Source organism: Salvelinus fontinalis, chromosome 14 (assembly GCF_029448725.1).
Source record: "Salvelinus fontinalis isolate EN_2023a chromosome 14, ASM2944872v1, whole genome shotgun sequence".
NCBI classification, from domain to species: domain Eukaryota; kingdom Metazoa; phylum Chordata; class Actinopteri; order Salmoniformes; family Salmonidae; genus Salvelinus; species Salvelinus fontinalis.
In genome coordinates, this window is record NC_074678.1 from 15,292,474 (window position 1) to 15,316,663 (window position 24,190).

General features: G+C 41.9%; 1 protein-coding gene across 10 annotated transcripts in view; it reads right to left on the reverse strand.

The window, feature by feature from the left end:
* Positions 1-23,670, reverse strand: part of LOC129869534 (exocyst complex component 2-like) — a 196,599-nt gene extending 172,929 nt beyond the window's left edge. For 5 of the 10 annotated variants that reach the window (XR_008761965.1, XM_055944020.1, XM_055944014.1 and 2 more), the window contains exons 1-4: positions 23,563-23,670; positions 7,359-7,524; positions 2,634-2,810; positions 2,227-2,353 (exon numbers count right to left, since the gene is read on the reverse strand). Coding sequence is in view for 9 of the 10 variants with exons in the window: in XM_055944020.1 (XP_055799995.1) it covers positions 2,227-2,353; positions 2,634-2,810; positions 7,359-7,476 (422 nt within the window). In the remaining variant the exon portion in view is untranslated. Of the gene's footprint in view, positions 1-2,226; positions 2,354-2,633; positions 2,811-7,358; positions 7,525-14,330; positions 14,414-22,491; positions 22,511-22,557; positions 22,799-23,562 lie in introns of those variants that run through there. The other 5 variants (XM_055944016.1, XM_055944015.1, XM_055944018.1 and 2 more) reach the window with 5 other exon arrangements.
* Positions 23,671-24,190: the final 520 nt, after the last annotated feature.

The following is a 24,190-nucleotide window of genomic DNA, read 5'->3' on the forward strand; positions in this document are numbered from 1 at the left end:
TTACACACACACGCATGCATGCACACACACACACACACACACACACACACACACACACACACAAACATCATAGAGCAGAATTATCTCAGAAAAGATGTAAAGATGGGTTGTCATGGGAAAGAAGTGGGAGAGAGAGGGAGTTTGATCACCATAGAACTCTCACCACACTCTCCATTTAAAGTACCCGTGCTCTTCTAACGATCTTGTAACTTTGTTGCTCAGTTGGTAAGAGTGTGGCGTGAACAACAAAGTTTACAGATTGAATTTGCGCAAAGATCAAGTGAACATACTAATAACGGATGCACTGTATGTCACTTTACAAATATACAAATACTTTACAGATACACATGTATCTCGAAAGAGACAGAGACAGAGAGAGACAGAGAGAGAGAGAGAGTAAGGAAGCAAAAGAGAGAGAGAAACAACTTGCTCAGTCCGTTAAGTTATTCCCTCATCTCCATACCTGGCACGTTATCAAAGCCTGCTCTCACATGTTACGGATCTGCTGCTTTGCTCTACAGACAGGAAGCACATACGTATATGCTGAGAGAAACCTTGCTCTTACTATTCATGCAGTTCAGTAGGCGAACTCAAAACAAGCAGTTACAGTTGGGACATTATCACTGGAGCATTGCGGCTCGGACGAGGTTTGTTACTCTGTAGCGTGTGGACCAAAATAAAAAGGAACAGGTTGATGATGACATCCCCAGGAAGTGTTTTGCAGACCGACAAGATGACTTCCTGTCTGACCTCTCGGTTAGAATAACCAGCCAGTGACATCACCACCAGACAAACTTGTTCAAACTGGTTCAAGACCTTGTAATTATAATCATGGGTTGAAACTTATTGAATTACTAAACAATTACTAAAAGGTTGTCCGACTCCGTCCACTGCACTTCTCCTGGTCAGCTGTGACTGGTTGGACAGCTAGCCACTGTCTCTTTAATAAACAGCATTGGCTACAAACATTAATGTGATGTGTGTGTGTGTACTGTGCAGTGAGTGTGTGTCCATTTTCATGGACCAGTGTCTTTACTTGAAAGATATTCTCCCGTCTTTTTGCATACTTTTTAGCAAGCAGTTCTGAAAGTAGCATCCATGAGCCAAAAGCGATCCACGAAAATTGCTTACTACGTTATGTCATTGATCGCTCTCTACTGTGTGTACGTCTTGCTAACAGTCACTGAAATGGCGAAGGGCTGAAGCTCATTTGCTGAAACTGGAATTGCTAGGGAGCTGGCCCGAGTGGGGGAAAATGGCGCCGCACAGCTTCCAGAAAGCAGTTGCTTTCAAACTAGGGATTTCATGGCTAATTAACGTAAGAGAGCAATTTTGCTCATAGATTATGCATGTATGAACTACACATTGACACATCCAGCCCAAATTGGGAGGTTTAAAAAAAAAAAAAAAACACTTACTAGTTGCCAAAGTACCAGAGAATGTCTTTAATGTGGCTAATAACATGAAGAGAAGAAACCGTGGTTTCTTAGTTCGGGATAACTGACTCGGTTCTATGGGTTGCAGCCTACCAGTAGGCCCAGGAAAGTGACCCTGGACATGGAGGGTTTGCGGCTCAGTCAGGGGCTAACCTCCCTGGCCACGAGTGGTCACTTGGCCCCTGCCCCCTCTAAACCAAACAAACACCAGAGGGCCTAGAGCACAGACATACCAGAACTATACAAACTCAACTATACATTACAGGCTGTGCTTTCTCTGCCAGGCGCGTGGGAGGCTGAGACCACACCACACGCCTCCTATGACCATGTGTGGTGGGCTGCACTCTTTCTTTTCAACTATTTCCTTTCTTCTTTTCTTCTCTCTCCTCTAAACACAATGATTTTGTCTCCAGTGCGTTGTTCAGCGGTTAAATCCAGTTGAGCCATTGCTGTGTTGGCATAACATTTCAAACACCTCCACATGGGGATCCTTTGTTTCTGTTTACAGACCTAAACCATGACTCAAACACTAAAACCTGTGTGTTTATGTATGTGTGTGCGTGTGTGCATGTATGCGTGTGTTGTGTGTGTGTGTATGTGTGGTGCGTGTGTCGTGTGTGTGTGTGTGTGTGTGTGTGTGTGTGTGTGTGTGTGTGTGTGTGTGTGTGTGTGTGTGTGTGTGTGTGTGTGTGTGTGTGTGTGTGTGTAGCATGCGTGTGTTGTGTGTGTGTGTAGCATGCGTGTGTTGTGTGTGTGTGTAGCATGCGTGTGTGTGTGAGTATGTCCCTACTTGTCTACGTCGATGCCCAATGGATTGCTGGGGCGTAGGGAGAGGGGAGAGATGCCCTTGTTGCGGTCGGTTCTCATGTCGTAATAGTTCATCTCATCCACCCACACAGCAGACTGGTCCAGGATACCTAGAGCACAGACACACACAGGAAACACATCATCACTGAGGGACAGTCCAGATCACACACACAATAATAGTACCTGACAGAGCTACTGTACAGTTTGTACAGCAACACAGGACAAAACAGTCTGAGTATCCATACTGTAGTTCCCCGCTGCCTCTGCTTGGTAATACCGAGGAAGATTATCTGTACTTGCGCCACTGAGTAGTCGTTCTAGAGTTTCTCTGATGATTGACAGAGAGACTTGTATTAGAACTGGAGTGGTTACAGAAAGCAACCATCTTACCGATCTTCTCAGCCTTGAGCAGCTTGAAGGAGACGGTGGAGGTGCCGTGTCCTCCTGACTTGGTGCTGACGATGATCTCTCCCTTATCGTCTTTGGCTGGGCCCACATGACACACTATCTTACTGGCTGACATCCACTCAGCCGTCAGCAGGCAGTTGTGACCACAGATGGAGAGACCTGAGAGAGAGAGAAATATATAGGCACGCTTACAGCAACAGGACAAGTAATAACACAGAGACTCATTGAGAGAAGAGGCATGACACAATGACACAAACAGCAGTTTAATAAACCTGTCATTAGGGGGTCAAAGTTCAGCCCAGGGTCCAGTCAGTCCTGTGTAGCCCTGACAAGTCTGCCACAGCTTCATCATTCTCTCCACACAGAGTGCTGTCAATTCACTGTTAAGTGGCTCATTACAGATCTATTTACTCTACTTCTACACTTTCTCTTTTATTTATCTTTCTATCTGACCCTTCTCATGGAGTAAAGAGAAGTTTAGATAGAAAGAAAGTGATAGAGAGAGAAGAAAGAGAGAGACTAAAAAGAGAGAATATTAAACCACCTCATTTGATTTATCTGACCAAAGGGAACTGGACAGAGAGCTACAGATGACTGCACTTAAACATCATAAAAGCCTGTGAGAGATGATCAACAAATAACCACTGAAACAAACTGTAAATAATAAAACAGTAACTCAATTAAAGGACATTTCCTGCCTTTGTTCTGTACTGTTTGTTTTGTTTGGATATACAGTACATGCACTAACTAACTAACACACACCTGTTGCTATCCAACATCTAATAGGCTAATTTCAGCCTCCAGGGATATTAGTGGTCAGAAATGCACTACATGACCAAAAGTATGTGGCCATGTGCTCGTCAAACATCTCATTCCAAAATCATGGGCATTAATATGAAGTTGGTCCCCCCTTTGCTGCTATAACAGCCTCTACTCTTCTGGGAAGGTTTTCCACTAGATGTTGGAACATTGCTGCAGGGACTTGATTTAATTCAGCCACAATAGTATTAGTGAGGTCGGGCACTGATGTTGGGCGATTAGGCTCGCAGTCGACTTTCCAATTCATCCCAAAGGTGTTCGATAGGGTTGAAGTCAGGGCTCTGTGCAGGCCAGTCAAGTTCTTCCACACCGGTGGAAGAATGACAAACCATTTCTGTATGGACCTCACATTGTGCACAGGGGCAACATGCTGAAACAGGAAAGAGCCTTCCCCAAACTGTTGCCACAAATTTGGAAGCACAGAATTGCGGTAAGATTTCCCTTCACTGGAACTAAACAGCCTAGCCCGAACTACGAAGAACAGCCCCAGACCATTATTCCTCCTCCACAAAAGTTTACAGTTTGCACTATGCATTGGGGCAGGTAGCGTTCTCCTGGCATCCGGCAAACCCAGATTCGTCCGTCAGACCGCCAGATGATGAAGCGTGATTCATCACTCCAGAGAACGTGTTTCCACTGCTCCAGAGTCCAAGCTTTACAGCACACCAGCCGATGCTTGGCATTGCGCATGATGATCTTAGGCTTGTCTGCAGCTGCTCATCCATGGAAACCCATTTCATGAATCTCCCGACGAACAGTTCTTCTGCTGACGTTGCTTCCAGAGGCAGTTTGAAACTCAGCAGTGAGTGTTGCAACCGAGGACAGACGATTTGTATGCGCTTCAGTGGCGGTCCCCTTCTGTGAGCTTGTGTGGCCTACCACTTCGCAGCTGAGCCGTTGTTGCTCCTAGACATTTCCACTTCACAATAACAGCACTTACGATCCACTAATCTCAGTCCGTCTCAGTTCGTGGGCTTTGGTTTTCATTTGTGGGTGGCTTAAATCTAATTTCTGAAAATAATACTGAAATTTTAGGGAAATGAGTGGTGGCATTTTGACAATGCCACAAATTCAGGGCATTTACATCAAAATAAATGTAGACTATCCACAGAGTTTAATTTCAAGCAACAGATGTTCCACAATAAGGCATTTTGAAATAGCAGCTAAAAGAATTGTGGAAGTACAAGTTATTTTCTTTACATTTGCACAACTTAAATTTGCCCAAAATTTGAAAAATGTCAAACCCAAAAATATATATGCAGTACCAGTCAAATTTTTGGACACACCTACTCATTCAAGGGTGTTTCTTTATTTTTACTATTTTCTACATTGTAGAATGATAGTGAAGACATCAAAACTATGAAATAACACATATGGAATCATGTAGCAACCCAAAAAGTTATAAAATATATTAAATATTTGAGATTCTTCAAAGTAGCACTCTTTGCCTTGATGACAGTTTTACACACTTGGCATTCTCTCAACCAGCTTCACCTGGAATGCTTTTCCAACAGTCTTGAAGGAGTTCACACATATTCTGAGCACTGCTTTTCCTTCACTCTGCAGGCAACCCATCCCAAACTATCTCAATTGGGTTGAGGTTGGGTGATTGTGGAGGCCAGGTCAACTGATGCAGCACTCCATCACTCTCCTTCTTGATCAAATAGCCCTTACACAGCCTGGAGGTGTGTTTTGGGTCATTTTCCTGTTGAAAAACAAATTATAGTCCCACTAAGCACACACCAGATGAGATGGCGTATCGCTGCAGAATGCTGTGGTAGCCATGCTGGTTAAGTGTGCCTTGAATTCTAAATAAATCACTGAGTGTCACCAGCAAAGCACCCCCAAACCATCACACCTCCTTCTCCATGCTTCACGGTGGGAACCACACATGCGGAGATCATCCGTTCACCTACTCTGCGTCTCATGGCGGTTGGAACCAAAAATAAAAACTTGGTACTCATCAGACCAAAGGACAGATTTCCACTGGTCTAATGTCCATTGCTCGTGTTTCTTGGCCCAAGCAAGTTTCTTCTTCTCATTGGTGTCCTTTAGTAGTGGTTTATTTGCAGCAATTTGACCATGAAGGCCTGATTCACGCAGTCTCCTCTGAACAGTTGATGTTCAAATGTGTCTGTTGCATTTATTTGAGCTGCAATTTCTGAGGCTGGTAACTATTATGAACGTATCCTCTGCAGCAGAGGTAACTCTGGTTCTTCCTTCCTCTAGCGGTCCTCATGAGAGCCAGTTTCATCATAGCGCTTGATGGTTTTTGTGACTGAACTTGAAGAAACGTTCAAAACTCTTGAAATGTTCCACATTGACTGACCTTCATGGTCTTAAAGTAAGATGGACTGTCGTTTCTCTTTGCTTATTTGAGCTGTTCTTGCCATAATATGGACTTGGTATTTTACCAAATAGGGCTATCTTCTGTATACCATCCCTACCTTGTGACAACACAAATGTTTGGATCAAACACATTAAGGAAAGAAATTCCACAAATTAAGTTTTAGCAAGGCACACCTGTTAATGGAAATGCTTTCCAGGTGACTGCCTCATGAAGCTGGTTGAGAGAATGCCAAGAGTGTACAAAGCTGTTATCTAGGCAAAGGGTGGCTTCTTTGAAGAATCTCAAAAAATATATATATTTTGATTTGTTTAACACTTTTTTTGGTGTTTGATGTCTTCACTATTATTCTAGAATGTAGAAAATAGTAAAATAAAGAAAAACCCTTGAATGAGTAGGTGTGTCCAAACCTTTGACTGGTACTGTATATATTTAAAACAATTATTGTAATTCTGTAAAAACAATTAACCCATCATTCTAAATAATTTAATAGTTTTGGTCAATTACATTTTGATCAAATTGAATAAAAACAGTATATGCAGTATTTAGTTAGATTATCAAATGTATATTTTTTTGTCGTAACAAAATGTCTCCCTTTTAACAATAAATCATCATAACTAATATCCCTACATATTGACTACCATATTAATAAAAGATTCCCGTCAATGCTACAATAATCTTTACATTTTAAATTCAACATTTTGACAAATACATCTTTACCACAAAGGTTAGAAAATATTATTTTAGGTCTAAATTCAATTAACACATCAAAAACCTACAATAACATATTATTCAGACATAATTTGTTTCAGCATTTAAATCACATCTTTTAAATGTAGGCGTAAAATTGTTGTTTAATTATGTTCTAAAACCTTTAAATACAGTCTTATTTTTAAACAAAATTAATATGGGTTAAAATTCATAATCTTGGCCTGGTATAAAAGATTGTGAATTAGGCAGAGGTTTCACTCAGTTGAAAGAAACAAAAAGTAATTTAATCTAGAATAATAAAAAACTATTTTCCCCTTCAAAAAGTTATGAAAACCTTTCATTTGATAAACAGCAACAAACACTCTGTGTAATGTAAGCAAAGCCTGACCACGGCTGACTACGGTCCAGTGTGTTCTGTGGTAGCCTGTAGGCTAGCCATGTTCTAGCCAGGCTCTGTGTAAATTCATAAAAGTCACTCAGTCTGACTCTGACGAAGGGTCATAACGGCATGAACCTTACCTCACAGACTGGGAAGAGCCAGAGACTACCACACTCTCTCTCAAACACAACACACACAAACAATTATCGACAATGCCAGTGAAAACACTTGCATAAAATTATTCCGTTTGGTATGTATCAAAAACAACCGCAGCAATGAATTACATTACAGAAAGGTGGGCAATCTATTTTTAAAAAATGTAATTTAATTGACTGTCAGAAGTCGAATGCAAAATAACAAGTGTGTGTGTGTGTGTACATTCGTGCCTGTGTGTGTGTAAGTTTGTGCTTGCATGTGAATTTGTGCTTGCATGTGAATGTCATACTCGTACCAACGAGGTCTGCGGGGCCAGTACCCAGGTTCTCTCCTCGGATGGTGACCTTGGTCCATGAAGTGCCCTCATTGGGTGAGATGCCCGTCACCAGGGGGGGCTGGTGGGCACGAGACATGGTGGTGGTCACGTGTGTGCAGGAACACAAAGAAAGTCAGTCAGCAACCTGTGAACATGGCAGGGAAGGGGGGAAAGACAGAAGGACACGTAACACAGATATTAGTCTAATACAGAAACCAGGAGACATAAAAACAGCTGTAATGTGTACAGCACAGCTATAGCTATAGGCTAATGTGTTATTATTTATAAGCATGTATGAACCTTTATAATGTTTTATATCTTAAGAGGCTTATATTTAAAAGAGTTTCAAAGTGAAGGCTACAACATCTACAAACACAGGAGGACATGAGGACATGAGAGAGAGAAAGAGGGGGAGGAAAGGAGGAATGTAAACCTCAGAGAGCAGGATAAATAAAGCTGCTCTCCCTCATCGATTCCACATAGCCTAACCTACACAACGTGTGTGTTTGTATAAGAGACCGAATAGCTAGCCCTACCCTAATATATCTACAGGGTGCATGTGTGTGTGTAGGCCATGTAACAGCAGTGGAGTCTCCTCAGAGGAGGAAGGGGAGGACCATCCTCCTCAGTGAATTTTAATAATTTAGTTCATCATTTTTAGATAAAACTTTACTGAACAAAAATATAAAACGCAACAATTTCAATGATTTTACCGAGTTACAGTTCATATAAGGACATCAGTCAACTGAAATAAATTCAATAGGTCCTAATCTATGGATTTCACATGACTGTGCAGGAACGCAGCCATGGGTGAGCCTGGGAGGGCATAGGCCCACCCACTTGGGAGCCAGCTCCACCCACTGGGGAGCCAGGCCTAGCCAATCAGAATGAGTTTTTCCCCACAAAAGGGCTTTATTACAGACACACTCCTCAGTTTAATCAGCTGTCTGGATGGCTGGTCTCAGATGATCCTGCAGGTGAAGAAGCTGGATGTGGAAGTCCTGGGCTGGTGTGGTTACACGTGGTCTGCGGTTGTGAGGCCAGTTGGACGTACTGCCAAATCCTCTAAAACGACATTGGAAGTGGCTTATGGTAGAGAAATGAACATTCAATTCTCTGACAACAGCTCTGGTGGACATTCCTGCAGTCAGCATGCCAATTGCACACTCCCTCAAAACTTGAGACATCTGTGGCATTGTGTTATGTGACAAAACTGCACATTTTATAGTGGCCTTTTATTGTCCCCAGCACAAGGTAATGATGTAATGTAATGATCATGCTGTTTAATCAGCTTCTTGATATTCCATACCTGTCAGGTGGATCTTGGTAAAGAAGAAATATTCATAACAAGGATGTGCACAAAATGTGAGAGAAATAAGCTTTTATTGCCTATGGAAAAATTCTGGGATCTTTTCATTCAGTTCATGAAACATTGGACCAACACTTTACATGATGCATTTACATTTTTGTTTAGTATATTCACGTCACAAAATAATTGATTAAAACACAATGTTTTGCAATGAAGGTCTACAATACCCTCAACAGCACTCTGTAGGGTAGGACCATGGTGTATTTCCGTCTTCCTCTGAGTACATTGACTTCAATACAAAACCGAGGAGGCTCATGGTTCTCACCCTCTTACACAGTAATTATGACAACTTCCGGAAGGACGTCCTCCAACGTATCACAGCATGAACTGACATGTTTTCCACCCAATCAAAAGATCAAATAATTAATCTTGTACTGAAAGCATAAGCTACAGCTAGCTAGCACTGCAGTGCATAACATTTGGTGAGTAGTTGAATCAGAGAGAGAAAGACAATAGTTGAACAATTAACTAATTCATTTATTCAAAACTGAAGAAGCGGGAGAGGCAGAGAGAGAGAGCTAGCTATATTTCAGTGTCTTTTTTTCACTTTCACTTACTTAGCTAGTGAACGCAGCTAGTTAGTTTAGCCTACTCAAACACCTGGCTCAAACAGAGAGGGATGGTAGCTAGCTATGGCTATCCAACACTGAACTCTTCCAAGGTTTTATTAATTGATTGCCTTCGGTACCCACCAGTGTAACTGCTAAACATGTTACTGCTCTGCAATTCACAGTGAGTGCATAGGGGAGAGTGGGGCTGAATGTAACACCGGTCAATTGTAGGGTAACATGGGGTAGAACGCAACTCTACCTCAAAATAATTTTTGGGAAGTGACTTAAAAATGGTGATGAGACAGATAGTATTTTCTGTTGATCAAGAGTAGTGGCAACCAGAGAAAGTGTTGGGGGAAAAACTTGACATGAAGTGGTTTCTGTGAGAAGTATAGGCTGGGTGTGTGTTACTCCGGGTGGCAAGTCACCCCAAGTTACCCCAACAGGTAGGCCTACATTATAATCACTGTGCAAGTTTTTTGGGCCATAAAATGTATCAATAGGATAATAACTAGTTAAAAGATCACATTTGGGATCTGGCTAATGATTAGCCCAATTGGGTCAATGCTTCAGCCTATTTATTTGCACTTTGCTGCATCAATTGGGCAAGAGGTTATAATGTTTATTGCTAATAGCTTACCTGTTCATATGGACCATGCATAGGCTATATACATGGCCCAATATGTTAAAATAATTTAATCAAATCATTTTACCAATGTGCTATTGGGCTCATTTCTGGAGTTGGACATGCTATATTAGATGGTGTCAGCATACTTTTATTTTCAGTCATTTTGCAGTAGAATGTCCTTTTAAAAAGTCACCAGAACTGAGCTTCTCAATCTCCCCCACCTTTAACACCCCTCCGCAACCTTTTCCCCCCACTGTCACTCACAGAACAAACACCAGTCATCAATTTAGAGATGATATGCCAGTGTGGAAGAGAAACAGCTAAAAGACGGGTAAATCTTTTTCTTCTTCATAAAATGTGAAACTGTTTAGAATTTTATAAATTAAAATGGAGGAAAATATATTTGAGGAGGTCTAAAAAACCTGTAGAACAAGTGGTGTCCAAGACATTTTTCATCACAGATGTGTGTTAATAAATAGGTGCCAGGTCTGGTTGAGGTTCAACAACCTTACCTCTCTGTAACCACTTTTCTTTCTAACACTAAAGCCAAAACACGTTCTCTACAAACAAGGCAGGAGCTCACATGGAACACAGCAGCAACAAAGGAACCAACGGTGATGCAGCAAATCTGTGGCAACATCATCATCTCAGAGTGTACATTTAGCCTACACTTGTTGAATATTTTTTGATAAACTCAACAAGTTTAATAAAGCTACAAGTAAAAAAAAACTAAAAAAACTATTAAATCCTTAAATTATTCAGCACATTCACAAAAGCACAGTGGCACCTAGCTAGCTACACACACAGAATGATAGAACAGCAATTCTACTAGGCTATAATCTGAGTTCACACACACACACACACACACACACACACACACACACACACACACACACACACACACACACACACACAATGACATCCTAAAGAGATGGGGGTCTGATAACTCAAAGGGGATGTAGGCCTAACTCATGCAGCCTAACCTAACCTCCGGTGCAGTGTACTTGTCAGAGGAAATCTAGGGGCAGGGGATCTGACATGGAGAAGATAAGAGGCTAACAGGCCTTAAACAAGCGCCTCGTCTGTCGTTCATCAAGCTCATATCTTTAGAAAGGGAGTTTGAGTGGAGGGGGCAGTGGGGAATATAAGGGTTAGTCTGTCTTCTTCTGCATAAAATGTCAACAACTGTTGTGTTTCCTCAACAGGAGTGTTTCTATCCCCATTTTGTGTACACACACACACAGGCTAGGAAGAATGACAGCTCTGCTCGGTTGCATGCGAGGGGCCCGAGCTGGCGCTGTGTGGTCTGTGAGTGTGTGGAGGGATCTGTGCTGCGGAGTGGAGGGGTCGGGGCAGTGTGTGTGTGTGGTCTGGCTGTGTGGTCTCTGGCTCTGGCCTGGGGAGAGCCTGCTGACGGCTGAGATGAGAAAAGAGCGCTGTGTTTACTTTACTCTGGGGGCCATGCATGGACACGGGAACAGTGCCCAGACCCCTCCACTCTGTAACACACACACACAGACAGAGCAAGGAGGCTCTTGCATGAGCCACACGTCACAAGCTAGTGGAACAACCCTGTCAGTGACAATTGAGGCATAGATGTTACATTTTTAATAAACATTTTATGTAGGACTGCGTCCATTATATTGACCAAGCTCTTAGATATGACAGGAGCAGAAACAAAACTAAGCTGTATCAAAATTAACTCCAGAATAGGAATGCCTATTCAGGTTTCAGTAGGTTATTGTTCATTGCCATGAGTCATACTGTTACTGAAAAAATGTGAAGAAAAAAAAACAGGTAAGCTAAGCAACAGTATTTGCATGACTGCACTGCAGATTGTTTTACAGCAGTGTTTGTTTACTAGTTCTACAAGAATCATCTAGGGGGCACTAAAGGACCCTCTTTGGAAAGCCTACAATAAACCACCTGAAAATCAAAAGGTAGGCTAGACACTGCACACAGTACATTAATAACAATTAAAGTAATATAAAAAGGCAGTTAAGGACTGCTCTCTCCCGTTCTCTCTGCCGGTTTCTTCTTACCATTCTTGTTGATTGTCCTGTGTTTATACAACGGGTGGGTCTAATCCTGAAAGCTGATTTGTTAAAAACGCATTCCAACCGATGTCTATTCCACAAGTTTACATTGAAATGCCTATTTACTCGGTTCCATCTCACTGCGCTATCCACTGTCTCAGCAGCCCAGCCAGACAATTTATAAACGTGATCTCTAATGTAAAAAGCATCTAGACATTATCTCCCATTTCTTTTAGACTAGCATTTGGTTTTCAATAACGGAGATTTGTATAAACCTTGCCATCTGTCTCTCTGACATTTGCAACATTGTTTAAGTATTGAAATTCAATCTCCAGCTGTCCCATAGTAATGAACGTGTACAGAGTCGGGATGAGACAGACATGCAGGCAGCGTTTCTCAGCCAGTCGAAATCATGAATCAGCATCATTTTTATGGACATATACAAAGAAATAGAAAACACGTCAAAGGAAACTAAATGCTAGTTTGCAGTCTTTCCCACTTCAGTTTGAAGTGACCGTGTTAGCTGTGTTGGTGTTGTGTTAGCTATGTTGGTGTTGTGTTAGCTGTGTTGGTGCTGTGTTAGCTGTGTTGGTGCTGTGTTAGCTGTGTTGGTGCTGTGTTAGCTGTGTTGGTGCTGTGTTAGCTGTGTTGGCTGTGTTGGTGCTGTGTTAGCTGTGTTGGTGCTGTGTTAGCTGTGTTGGCGCTGTGTTAGCTGTGTTGGTGTTGTGTTAGCTGTGTTGTTGGCTAGCTCCTCTGAACAACAGTGTCCTGATGAAAGAGCACATTTTCTATGCCAGGTGAAATCACGCATCATTAGCTCATTTATGGATGTATCCAACTAAACTGTCACTAGAAAACAGCTTAAACAAATGTAAATGGAGCTACTTTGTTGTTATTCTGGCTGCACTGTTTGACGTAACTAAGTAAGCTGTAGTTGGCTTGCTAGCAAGCAAGGTATAAGAACGTTGCCAGCCATTAGTATGGCAATAGAACATTTAGAATGAACGACTGGGTCGCGTTTATAGATACAGAACCGATAAAACGAACTAGCCGGCTTGGGTAGCAACCTTAGATTTGTGTCGGGACTATATCTTGTGGAAGGATGAAATAGTATGACTAAATTCATCAAAATAAAGTTAATGAAAATATGTAAATCAATATTTGAATATGTTGGTAAAATATCCGTAATGTGGCCAATGAGTAGGAAGATGTCTGATAATTAAGTGATAATCAACACCCGTGCCCAATATCCTCCAAACACCTGCTTCTAGGGTATCATCACTTAATTATCAAACATCGTCCTACTCATTGACCACATTACGGATCCAGAAGCATTGTCTCTCTATACATTGACATTGTTTACATTTAAGTCATATAGCAGATGCTCTAATCCATTTTTTACCTAGTCGGCTCAGGGATTCGAACCAGCAACCTTTCAGTTACTGGCCCAATGCTCTTAACCGCTAGGCTACCTACCTAGGCAACACCTCCCAGTCTACGTCTTGCTCTCTCTCCCTCAGTGCCGTTGTTCTAATTGGGCTAAAATGGCAGGTTTGTTTTACTTGGAAAGGGACTTATAAACAGAGTGACTGCCCCTCTATTTGGTAGCTCTGTCACACTAGATCCTACTAGGTCTTGATAAGAAACAGAAACAACAAGCCCAGGGAGAAAGGAGCTCTCTGGTTAGGGAAGACTGCATGTAGCCCAACTTGCGTCCCAAAAAGCACCATATTCCTAATATAGTGAACTACTATTGACCAGAGCCCTATGGTAGTGCACTAGCCTATAGTGAGTAGGGTGCCATTTGTGACACAACAGTTGTATGGTCTGAATATGAGAAATTGCTTTTTTCATAGGAAGTATTTTATACTGTATATTTAAGAACAGATGCAAACCATATAGGACTATGCCCTGGGACATTTGCACACTTCTAATAATATACCCCACACACGATGCCAGGACACTGTTCTGTTTTAGAAAGATGCTAAGGAGAGCAAATAAGAGTATTGTGATAGACAGATATTTAACACAACCTAGGATGCGTGCACTAACAAACCCACACACAAGCCAGCATTTAAGCACACACAGCATGCCCACACACACTTCCCAGGCAGTGTGAGTATTGATCATCAGTCTGTCATATTGTTGTCCCCCTCCTTCTGAGAGATTGTCTGGGTTTTAGGGGTTTGGCTGATTTCCCCCTGCTGTTTAGGTTAATGAACTGGACAGGAGGAAAGGTTCTGGGGAGAGCAGAGGGCCGGAAGGGGGACAGCAGCAGCTTGACAGGAGGGTGATTTCACTTACTGCTCCCAAACGTAAGCCTTAAGTGGTTTATTTAAGTCATCTTATTCCTAAACTTTGACTTACTTACTACTTCCAGCATGCGTCCCTTTCGTCCCTCCTCATCTCTCTCTACTGCTACAGAAGGACTGAGTCTCTGTGAGAAGGACCTGGGGGGTAGAGGGGGTGGTCAGAGAGATGTCCCCTTGGTTGTCAGGGGGGATATCCCTACTGGAGACAGCAATGGGCTGAGTTTACAAAGTGAGCTTGTTAAGGAAATCCTGATGTTAGCTCATGTTACACACAACTGGCCTGCCTATTCTGAATTAGACAGATAGTATGTAGTGTAGTGGTCCACTTCGCTCTGGTCTGAGCTCTATGTACTGTACTGTTTCTCATATCCCCAAGTAGGAGTGATTGACAGGTGAGAGGGGGTTAGGTGTATGTTCTGTGTGATGGTCTGGACTAGGGGCACAAAGGAACCCTTTCAGACATCTCCGTCTGCCCCCCACACCGCCACCCCTGCCTGCCTCCCCATCAGCGCTGCTACCACTAAGCCTCCCCAGTACCCCATACTAACACTATCCTCAGCCCCCCAACATTACACAAACACCAGATTCCATCAAAGATTCCCCTCAGTCTGAATGCACAGAGCTGGCCAAACATCATGGCCATGGTATGACCGGCTCTGATCTCTGATCTGACAGGCCAGCGATTTAAGAAACCATTCCTCACTCAAAACTCACACCAGAACTCATACAGATTTCTTTGAACTGGCCCTCAGTGGCAGACTGGCAGGGGAGAGATAGAACACTGCCAAGTATTTCACAGACAGCATCAGTTAGGCTACACTCTCTCTGATGTGTGCATTAAAGGAAAAGTAAAGGGATCAAATAAGTTTCAGGAGACTGAAAACAAGGCTCATACATAGGCTAGTTTTATTTTGAATCAAATGTTACATTTTGATAAGGCAGGAATCGATTACAAATAGACAACTTCAAATCAGCACTATTGCGTAAAAAAATAAATAATAATAATCTGACTCGTAATATGTTGTCATTGCAGTGCCATTTATGTTTTTGGGCAGACAGACATTTTTTGTTATCGAATCTGTTGGCCAGTCAAGCCTTCCACAATGAGTCAGCACTTCTCAGCCAATCCCATAACAGGACAGTAAGAGGGTCCAGGAGAGGACTAGACCAGAGCCATCAGGCGTCTGGGTCTGGCTCTCTCCATCCCCTCTGTCTCCTCTCCCGTTTGTTATCCTTTGGCTGGCTCTGTTTGTTGGTCTGAAATTATATTTTTAAGATCTGACTTAAGCATAGGCACCAATTTCTCCTCTCAGAATCCTGGATAAATAAACAGAACAGTGAAATGTGGGCGTATGAATGCAGGCTGATGTTTGTAGAGGGTTTAAGATGTGGAGACAGAAAGCTACATAATGAGATGCTACGGGGAGACAGGGTTTAAACCTTGGTAATGCCGTGTCATAAGTACAGTAACTGTGTTTACATACAAAAACATGGATCATCACGATGAGCGTGACAAAAAAAAATCCTCACAGTAAACCACAGACTGACCTATTAAACTGTACAATACCAAAACAGCTCCTTTAGCCTAAATTGCAAACAAACAGTGAATTGCGTGGTTCCTTCTGCTAGTGTATCATGTTATTACAGGATTATTACAGGGTGGTTACAGAGTTGTACCATGGCATTGATGAACACTGTTTCTGATTGGCTTGAAGAGCGTGCATTATTTCCCGATAATACACGGTAAATCAGCACGGTAGAATTCAATGGCTATAGTTCATTCTTACATGTTTTGTTTGAGCTGCTTTTGAAAGTAAAAGTCCAATTGAAAACATTGAGATTGTTGAATTTGATTTTTATAATAGCAAGCTAGGACTGATGGTTTGGTTAGCTAAACTAGCAAGTCTGTTTGTTTGGTTACCACGGCAACTACTGTAGCTATAGTAAACTTGCTAGCTACCTGTTGAACACATTTCTACCGGCAAATTAACACATTCTAGTGGCAAATGTGTTAAATTATAGCCATGGAATAAACGGATAATCAACTCGGGGCTCTATGCGTTCTCTAGAAAATCATTTCCACTCCGCTAGTACGTGTCTTGGAACACACCTTCCAAGTCATTCATTATTATCATTATCATTAAGTTTGCAGATGACACAACAGTGGTAGGCCTGATCATCGACAATGTCGAGACAGCTTATAGGGAGGAGGTCAGAGACCTGGCCGTTGTGGTGCCAGGACAACAACCTCTCCCTCAACGTGATCAAGACAAAGGAGATGATTGTGGACTACAGGAAAAAAAGAGGACTGAGCACGCCCCCATTCTCATCGACGGGGCTGCAGTGGAGCAGGTTGAGAGCGTCAAGTTCCTTGGTGTCCACATCACCAACAAACTACAATGGTCCAAACACACCAACATTCGTGAAGAGGGCACAACAAAACCTATTCACCCTCAGGAGACTGAAAAGATTTGGCATGGGTCCTCAGACCCCCAAAAGATTCTACAGCTGCATCATCGAGAGCATCCTGACTGGTTGCATCACTGACTGGTATGGCAACTGCTCGGCCTCCGACCGCAAGGCACTACAGAGGGTAGGGCGAACGGCCTAGTGCATCACTGGGGCTAAGCTCTCTGCCATCCAGGACCTCTATACCAGGCAGTGTCAGTGGAAGGCCCTAAAAATTGTTAAAGACTCCAGCCACTCTAGTCATAGACTGTTCTCTGTGCTACCGCACGGCAAGCGGTACCAGAGCGCCAAGTCTAGGTCCAAGATGCTTCTAAACAGCTTCTACCCCCAAGCACACCGAATCAAATGGCTACTAGAGGTCAACCGATTAATCGGAATGGACGATTTCAAGTTATCATAACAATCGGTAATCGGCATTTTTGGACACCGATTATGGCCGATTACATTGCACTCCACAAGGAGACTGTGTGGCTGGCTGACTACCTGTTACGCGAGTGCAGCAAGAAGCCAAGGTAAGTTGCTAGCTAGCATTAAACTTATCATCTAAAAAACAATCAATCTTAACATAATCACTAGTTAACTACACATGGTTGATGATATTACTAGTTTATCTAACTTGTCCTGCGTTGCATATAATCGATGTGGTGCCTGTTAATTTATCATCGAATCACAGCCTACTTCGCCAAACGGGTGATGATTTAACAAGTGCATTTGCGAAATAAGCAGTCATTGCACCAATGTACCTAACCATAAACATGAATGCCTTTCTTAAAATCAATACACAACTATGTATTTTTAAACCTGTATATTTAGTTAATATTGCCTGCTGACATTAATTACTTTTAACTAGGGAAATTGTGTCACTTCTCTTGCGTTCTGTGCAAGCAGAGTCAGGGTATATGCAGCAGTTTGGGCCGCCTGGCTCGTTGCGAACTGTGTGAAGACCATTTCTTCTTAACAAAGACCGTAATTAATTTGCCAGAATTGTACATGATTATGACACAACATTGAAGGTTGTGCAATGTAACAGCAATATTAAGACTTAGGGATGCCACGCGTTAGATAAAATACGGAACAGTTCGTATTTCACTCAAAGAATAAACGTTTTGTTTTCGAAATTATAGGTTCCGGATTTGACCATATTAAATGACCTAAGGCTCATATTTCTGTGTTATTATATTATAATTAAGTCTATGATTTGATATTTGATAGAACAGTCTGACTGAGCAGTGGTAGGCAGCAGCAGGCTCGTAAGCATTCATTCAAACAGCACTTTCCTGCATTTGCAAGCAGCTCTTCGCTGTGCTTCAAGCATTGCGCTGTTTATGACTTCAAGCCTATCAACTACCGATATTAGGCTGGCAAAACTATAGTGCCTATAAGAACATCCAATAGTCAAAGGCATATGAAATACAAATGGTATAGAGAGAAATAGTCCTATAATTCCTAGAACTACAACGTAAACCTTCTTACCTGGGAATATTGAAGACTCATGTTAAAAGGAACCACCAGGTTTCATATGTTCTCATGTTCTGAGCAAGGAACGTAAACGTTAGCTTATTTACATGGCAAATATTGCACTTTTACTTTCTTCTCCAACACTTTGTATTGCATTATTTAAACCAAATTGAACATGTTTCATTATTTATTTGAGACTAAATTGATTTGATTGATATATTAAGTTAAAATAAAAGTGTTCATTAAGTGTTGTTGTAATTGTCATTATTGCAAATATATATATAAAAATCGGCCGATTGGTAACGGCTTTTTTGGCCCTCCAATAATCGGTATCAGTGTTTAAAAATCATAATCGGTCAACCTCTAATGGCTACCCAGACTATTTGCATTGCTGCCCCCCCCCCTTTCTTTTACACCGCTGCTACTCTATGTTGTTATCATCTATGCATAGTCACTTCAATAACTCTACCCACATGTACATATTACCTCAACTAACCGGTGCCCCCGCACATTGACTCTGTACCGGTACCCCCCTGTATATAGTCTCGCTATTGTTATTTTACTGCTGCTCTTTAATTACTTGTTACTTTTATTTATTATTCTTATCCATATTTTTTTAAACTGCATTGTTGGTTAGGGGCTCGTAAGTAAGCATTTCACTGTAAGGTCTACCTACACCTGTTGTATTCGGCGCATGTGACTAATAAAATTTTATTTGATTATTTCCATAGAACGCATAGCCCCTCGTTGATTATCCCTTACTTATTACTGTGTTATTACTGTTTTATTAGAGGTTTTTAAAGGATTATTACTGTGTTATCACCCATCCCTCCTCTCCCAGAATCCAGTGTGGTCTGTCCTGGACTACCCTGTAGTCTGACTGCAAGGACTGTGAAAGCCAATGGCCAACAAACAAGCCTGTCAGCAGGGGGGACTGAGCGAGGGGAAAGAGTGGCTACCAGCCAGGTGGGGAAGAGGGGGGAGAAAAGGAATGACAGAGGTGAGACAGAAGTGCCACTGACTCCAAAAACATAACCCTTCACTCACACTCAGCGTAACTACTCAAAAAGACTGTATGAGAGGGGCCGGCCAGCAGGTGGGGGAGAGTGGAGAGAGAGGAGGGACAACAGGGGTGAGAGAGAAGTGCCACTCCAAAAATATTGCCCCCATCAACCCTCCCACCCCTGCTGTAACCGCTCTGCTTCAACCAACCCTGGCTTAATCCTAAAGCAGCAACCACTGCTGAGAAAATGCCACAAAAATATAACCCGCTGTCGAGCATTCCACTAAAACAAACAAGCAGGGGCCGTCCGGCCCACCCAACATTTCCAATTAGAGCCCTGTGAGGGGGCAGGAAACGTCCCTGTGTTCTCCCCAGGGAGGAGGGTGGGAGTCACGGGTGAGGTACGCGGGTCCTAAAGGCTCCAACCAGAGAGAGACAGAGACAGCTTAGCACTGATTTCCTGTGACATGCTATGTGTCAACTAGGGATGCACGATATATCGGTGAACATATCGGAATCAGACAATATTAGCTAAAAATGCCAACATCGGTATCGGCCCGATGTCAAGTTTAATCAAATAAGAACTGTCTTATAAATGAGGATTATTTTACATCTTGACACCTAGCGAGATAGTGAGCTAGCTAACTATAGCAACTGAAACAGATTATGTCGTTTTGCTATGTTTTTGGAGAAGAACATTGTTTGGATCCATGAGCTATCTAGCTTTTTTTATGACCAGCACAGTAGGTGCGCAAGACAACTTTACCAGCATCATAGCATACGTATCAATGAATCGTTGTGACATATGAAATACGAGTGATGGTGTAATCAATGTGTAACAACTACGTAAAAAATGTTTGAACGCGTTAAATTATTATTTGACTTGCAGTCATATTCAGATCCTGATTGATCAACAAGCTTATTTGACACATCAAATAGTGTTATTTGAAACGCAAAGACCCAAACGGTATTCCATAATAATCCTGGTTGAGAATGAAATGACTGAACAAATGAACAACGAAACAACACAGCAAGTAAGTGAAAGAAATAGGTTTTGTTTATGTTTTACTGGTAATGGGGACATATGTAAATGACAACAAAATAACATTTTGGTCATTGTGGTGTGTGTGTGTGTGTCACCTATATTTAACTAGGCAAGTCAGTTAAGAACAAATTCTCATTTACAATGACGGTGCGCACGACGCTGGGCCAATTGTGCGCCGCCCTATGGGACTCCTAATCACGGCTGGATGTGATAAAGTCTGGAATCAAACCAGGGACTGTAGTGATGCCTCTTGCACTGAGATGCAGTGCCTTAGACCGCTGCGTCCATGTGTGTGTTTTAATTCTTTAAATGTACTAGAATACTTAAAAGGCCGCTAAAATGTTAAATATCCGTTATCGGTATAGTTTTTTTTGCCAAGGAAAATATTGGATATCGGTATCGGCCAAAAATGTAATATCAGTGCATCACTAGTGTCAACCACAGAATGATAAACACACAGCGTAAAGTTGTAGAAAATATTCAGTAACTACTAAGAAAGGTTTTAAATTTGGGGGGAATTTCAAAAAATCATTAAAAAAATAATACATTAACTGAGAGGCCTGCACACCCACCCACACAACGCAATAATTCAGAACCTTTAATAAAGCTGGAAGGGAAACCACAAGAATACCATACCTATATTACTGTTAGTCTTCATTTTCCAGTTGATGTTAAACATACTGTATTCCTAGGTGTGATAACAGGACATGGCTTGAGTCTCATTAAGTTTGTGATACCTTAAGCTGTCGACCAGCAAGGGAAAGAGCTGCCTGTGCAGTCTCTCTCTCCCCAATGCTCCAGCTGAAACAGCACACGGTGTACAATATGCAAGGACACACACACACACACACACACACACACACACACACACACACACACACACACACACACACACACACACACACACACACACACACAAGGGTCTGTGCTTTGACCTTTAATTTCTGAGGGTGACACAGCAGGGGTAATGTTCCTCTACCAATAAGAAGACCCCTCAACACTGATCCAACATGAAAAATGTGGCACTCTGATACATTAAGGCAGCTGCTTGCCTATCTGACACACTTAGGCCTACATCATTTAGATGATATCTAAGCTTAAAATCTTACAAATAAAAAAAAAAAGCTTACCGGTAACTTACATAAATGTAGGCTTCTGCCAAGTCTCATTTAGATCAGAAGTCTATTAAAGCAGTTAAAAATTGATCCAAAGAGACTAAAGACATCATTGTTATGTTAGCGCTAGGCTCTGTATGCTATAGTTTCAAAACACTGACCATCTAGCTACCAATTATGGATGATGGAGAACACAGCAATATGCTGCTGTATCAGTGCAGCAGGATCATCTACCAAATGTCAATCACCAAAATCATGCCAATCAGGATTGGCGGCTGTGCAGAGGCCGGGACAGTGCCTCAGGGCAGGCGAATCATGTCAGGCTCTATCTGATGGGGTGTAATCATGCAGTAACTGGCCATAATGAAAGACAAACAGCTCTACAGTGTGGGCTCAGCCTAACTACGCTCTGATGCAAGCAAACATTTTCATAATGATAATTTCACATTCTCAACATACTTCTATTGTTGTCATTTCCATGAATAGCAAATCATACAAGTAAGCTTGGAGGCTTGGAGAACACACACACAAACAGTAACACTTCAGCTACACTCCACGCGTTGCCATCAATGGGACGTTCTATCTACTACATAGTAACCCACCAAATTCAACTTTATTTCTCATTATTTAAATTCACAAGAACAGGCGTCAGCCATCGAGAATTAAACCTCGGCGTAACGCAAGCAGTATAGCACCTGTCATTAATTTCAAAGGAAGTATTCCCTCAATGGCTGGTGGCAATGCCGGGCTCCCGATGGCTGCAGCTAGCAGGGCCGTTAGACTGAGAAGGGGCATTAGCAGTTTACTAAGGATACAGCAGTGTTCGGTATTGAGGCCAGTCAGGGTACACATCAATAAAACAAAACAACAAGGGGAAATGCCTATTGGTTTGACAAGCCACTGTTTCCATTCTATCCTGCAGAGCTCCTCTACATCTGCCTCTGCAGAGTCAAATGTACACTTATAGCCCAAACACCGTGTATATTTAATGAGATTGTTATTACATATGTCTATGAATAAACATCAGACTGTTACCGTGGTTACCCCAAGGAAATTCTGTCTGAAAGAAGTCACCCTAAAAAAGACTACAAACCAGAATGTTGAATAAAATGATATTGACACTTACTTTACCTATTGGTCCTTTTGACGGTAGGAAGTGGAGATATAATATCCACTGTAAACTATTGTTTACCTGAGTTTTTGCGGCGCCGGTTTGTATTTTCAATCTCTTGACGCATTGCTCGTGATGCACAATATGTAAACAATAGCCGAATGTAACCGAAAGTTGTGACCAAAGCAGTTTCCGTCGCAATCAACTGAAAGTGCTTGTGAAATTTGCCAGCTGATCGCATGCGACAACGTTTGGTCTGTAGTACGGTTAAACTCGGGCATTGTTTACACAATGTGCAAGTGTTTTGTCGCATGCGAATCACTTCAGAATTGTAAACACAAAACCGGAAATACAAACAAATATACAGACCGGCGTACTGAAAGTCGGGTTAATAACACTTCCCTGTTGATATTTTTGTCTCAGATTACCTCCGACACGAGGACAAAAACAGCTGACAACAGGTAAACTAAATTAAAATTACGTTTATTCAACATTCTGACTTGTAATTGGACTGTTCGGGAATGCTGAAGCCAACATGTTAGAACAGGGGTTCCCAAACTTTTTCATTCCCAGTAGGCAGGTAGATGGGTCAATGACCCCTTGAATGCGAAACCTGGGGCGTATTTATTACGCCGACTCTGTTTCAAAATGTTTCGGGAGCATACGAAACAGGGAGGGTCCTACGTCAATTTGTCGAATAGAAGTGATCGTTTTACTTGCAAATCGACTAATGATTACATTCATATGAGCATGTCAACAGTTAAAGATGAGCAGGGTTGTTTTTTTGGACAGGTCAGTTGACACAGAGCTAGCTAGGGCAACTAACGTCAATAGCTAAACATTTCTCAAGTTCGTTCGCATAGACTCTTAACAACCATCAGACAAACATACATAGTAACGTGAGACCGTCTTGTGATATGAAGCTGGACACTGTTAGCGAACTATCGAGTTGTCTAACGTTAGCTAGCTGGAAATGGAAACAATCTTCTGAACTCTCTCTGAAGCAATACGAACTAAGACCATGATGAATAGTTCATATGTGTCACAACATTTAGTTAAATAAATAGATAACATAGGGTAACTTACAATTAAGTGCTGTTGAAAGAAAAATCCCAGCTAACCTTTTCTGAAATCAACTTCCAGGTTGCCACTTCCTGCAACGACCAGCCGGTGATGATAGCATCACGCACTCTACTTTGCATCCCCTCAGAGCATAAGCTCACAATAGATGAGTTGAGTGAGTAAAATGTTGTATGCTGTTGGTAGTTACTCAAAACGCTTTATATAGCTAAAATGCATTTTATATTACTATATATATATATATATATATATATATATATATATATATATATATAAAAGAACATAAAAATAATATAAACATGTTGGTTTGTGAACTGTCAACCTCTCCATCTTGCCACTAATAGCAGTGTTGGCCTGGGCCCAGTTAGCACAAACATAGCCTACTTTATTTTACCAAAAATTCTATAACCTGGAATATCTTTAAACCATTCTGTATTCATCTCTGCCATGATGTTTTATTTTGATAATCCTCTAGGCATAGACATAGCCCATAGTACTGTAATGAAACAGCAGGGAGCAGGTCTCGAACCCTCGACCTTCTAAACCCGAGGTCCGGCGCGCTATCGACTGTGCTGCAAAAGCATGCTCTAACGGCAGTGTCGATTTCCCCGCTTATAAACCCAGGGTAGTTACA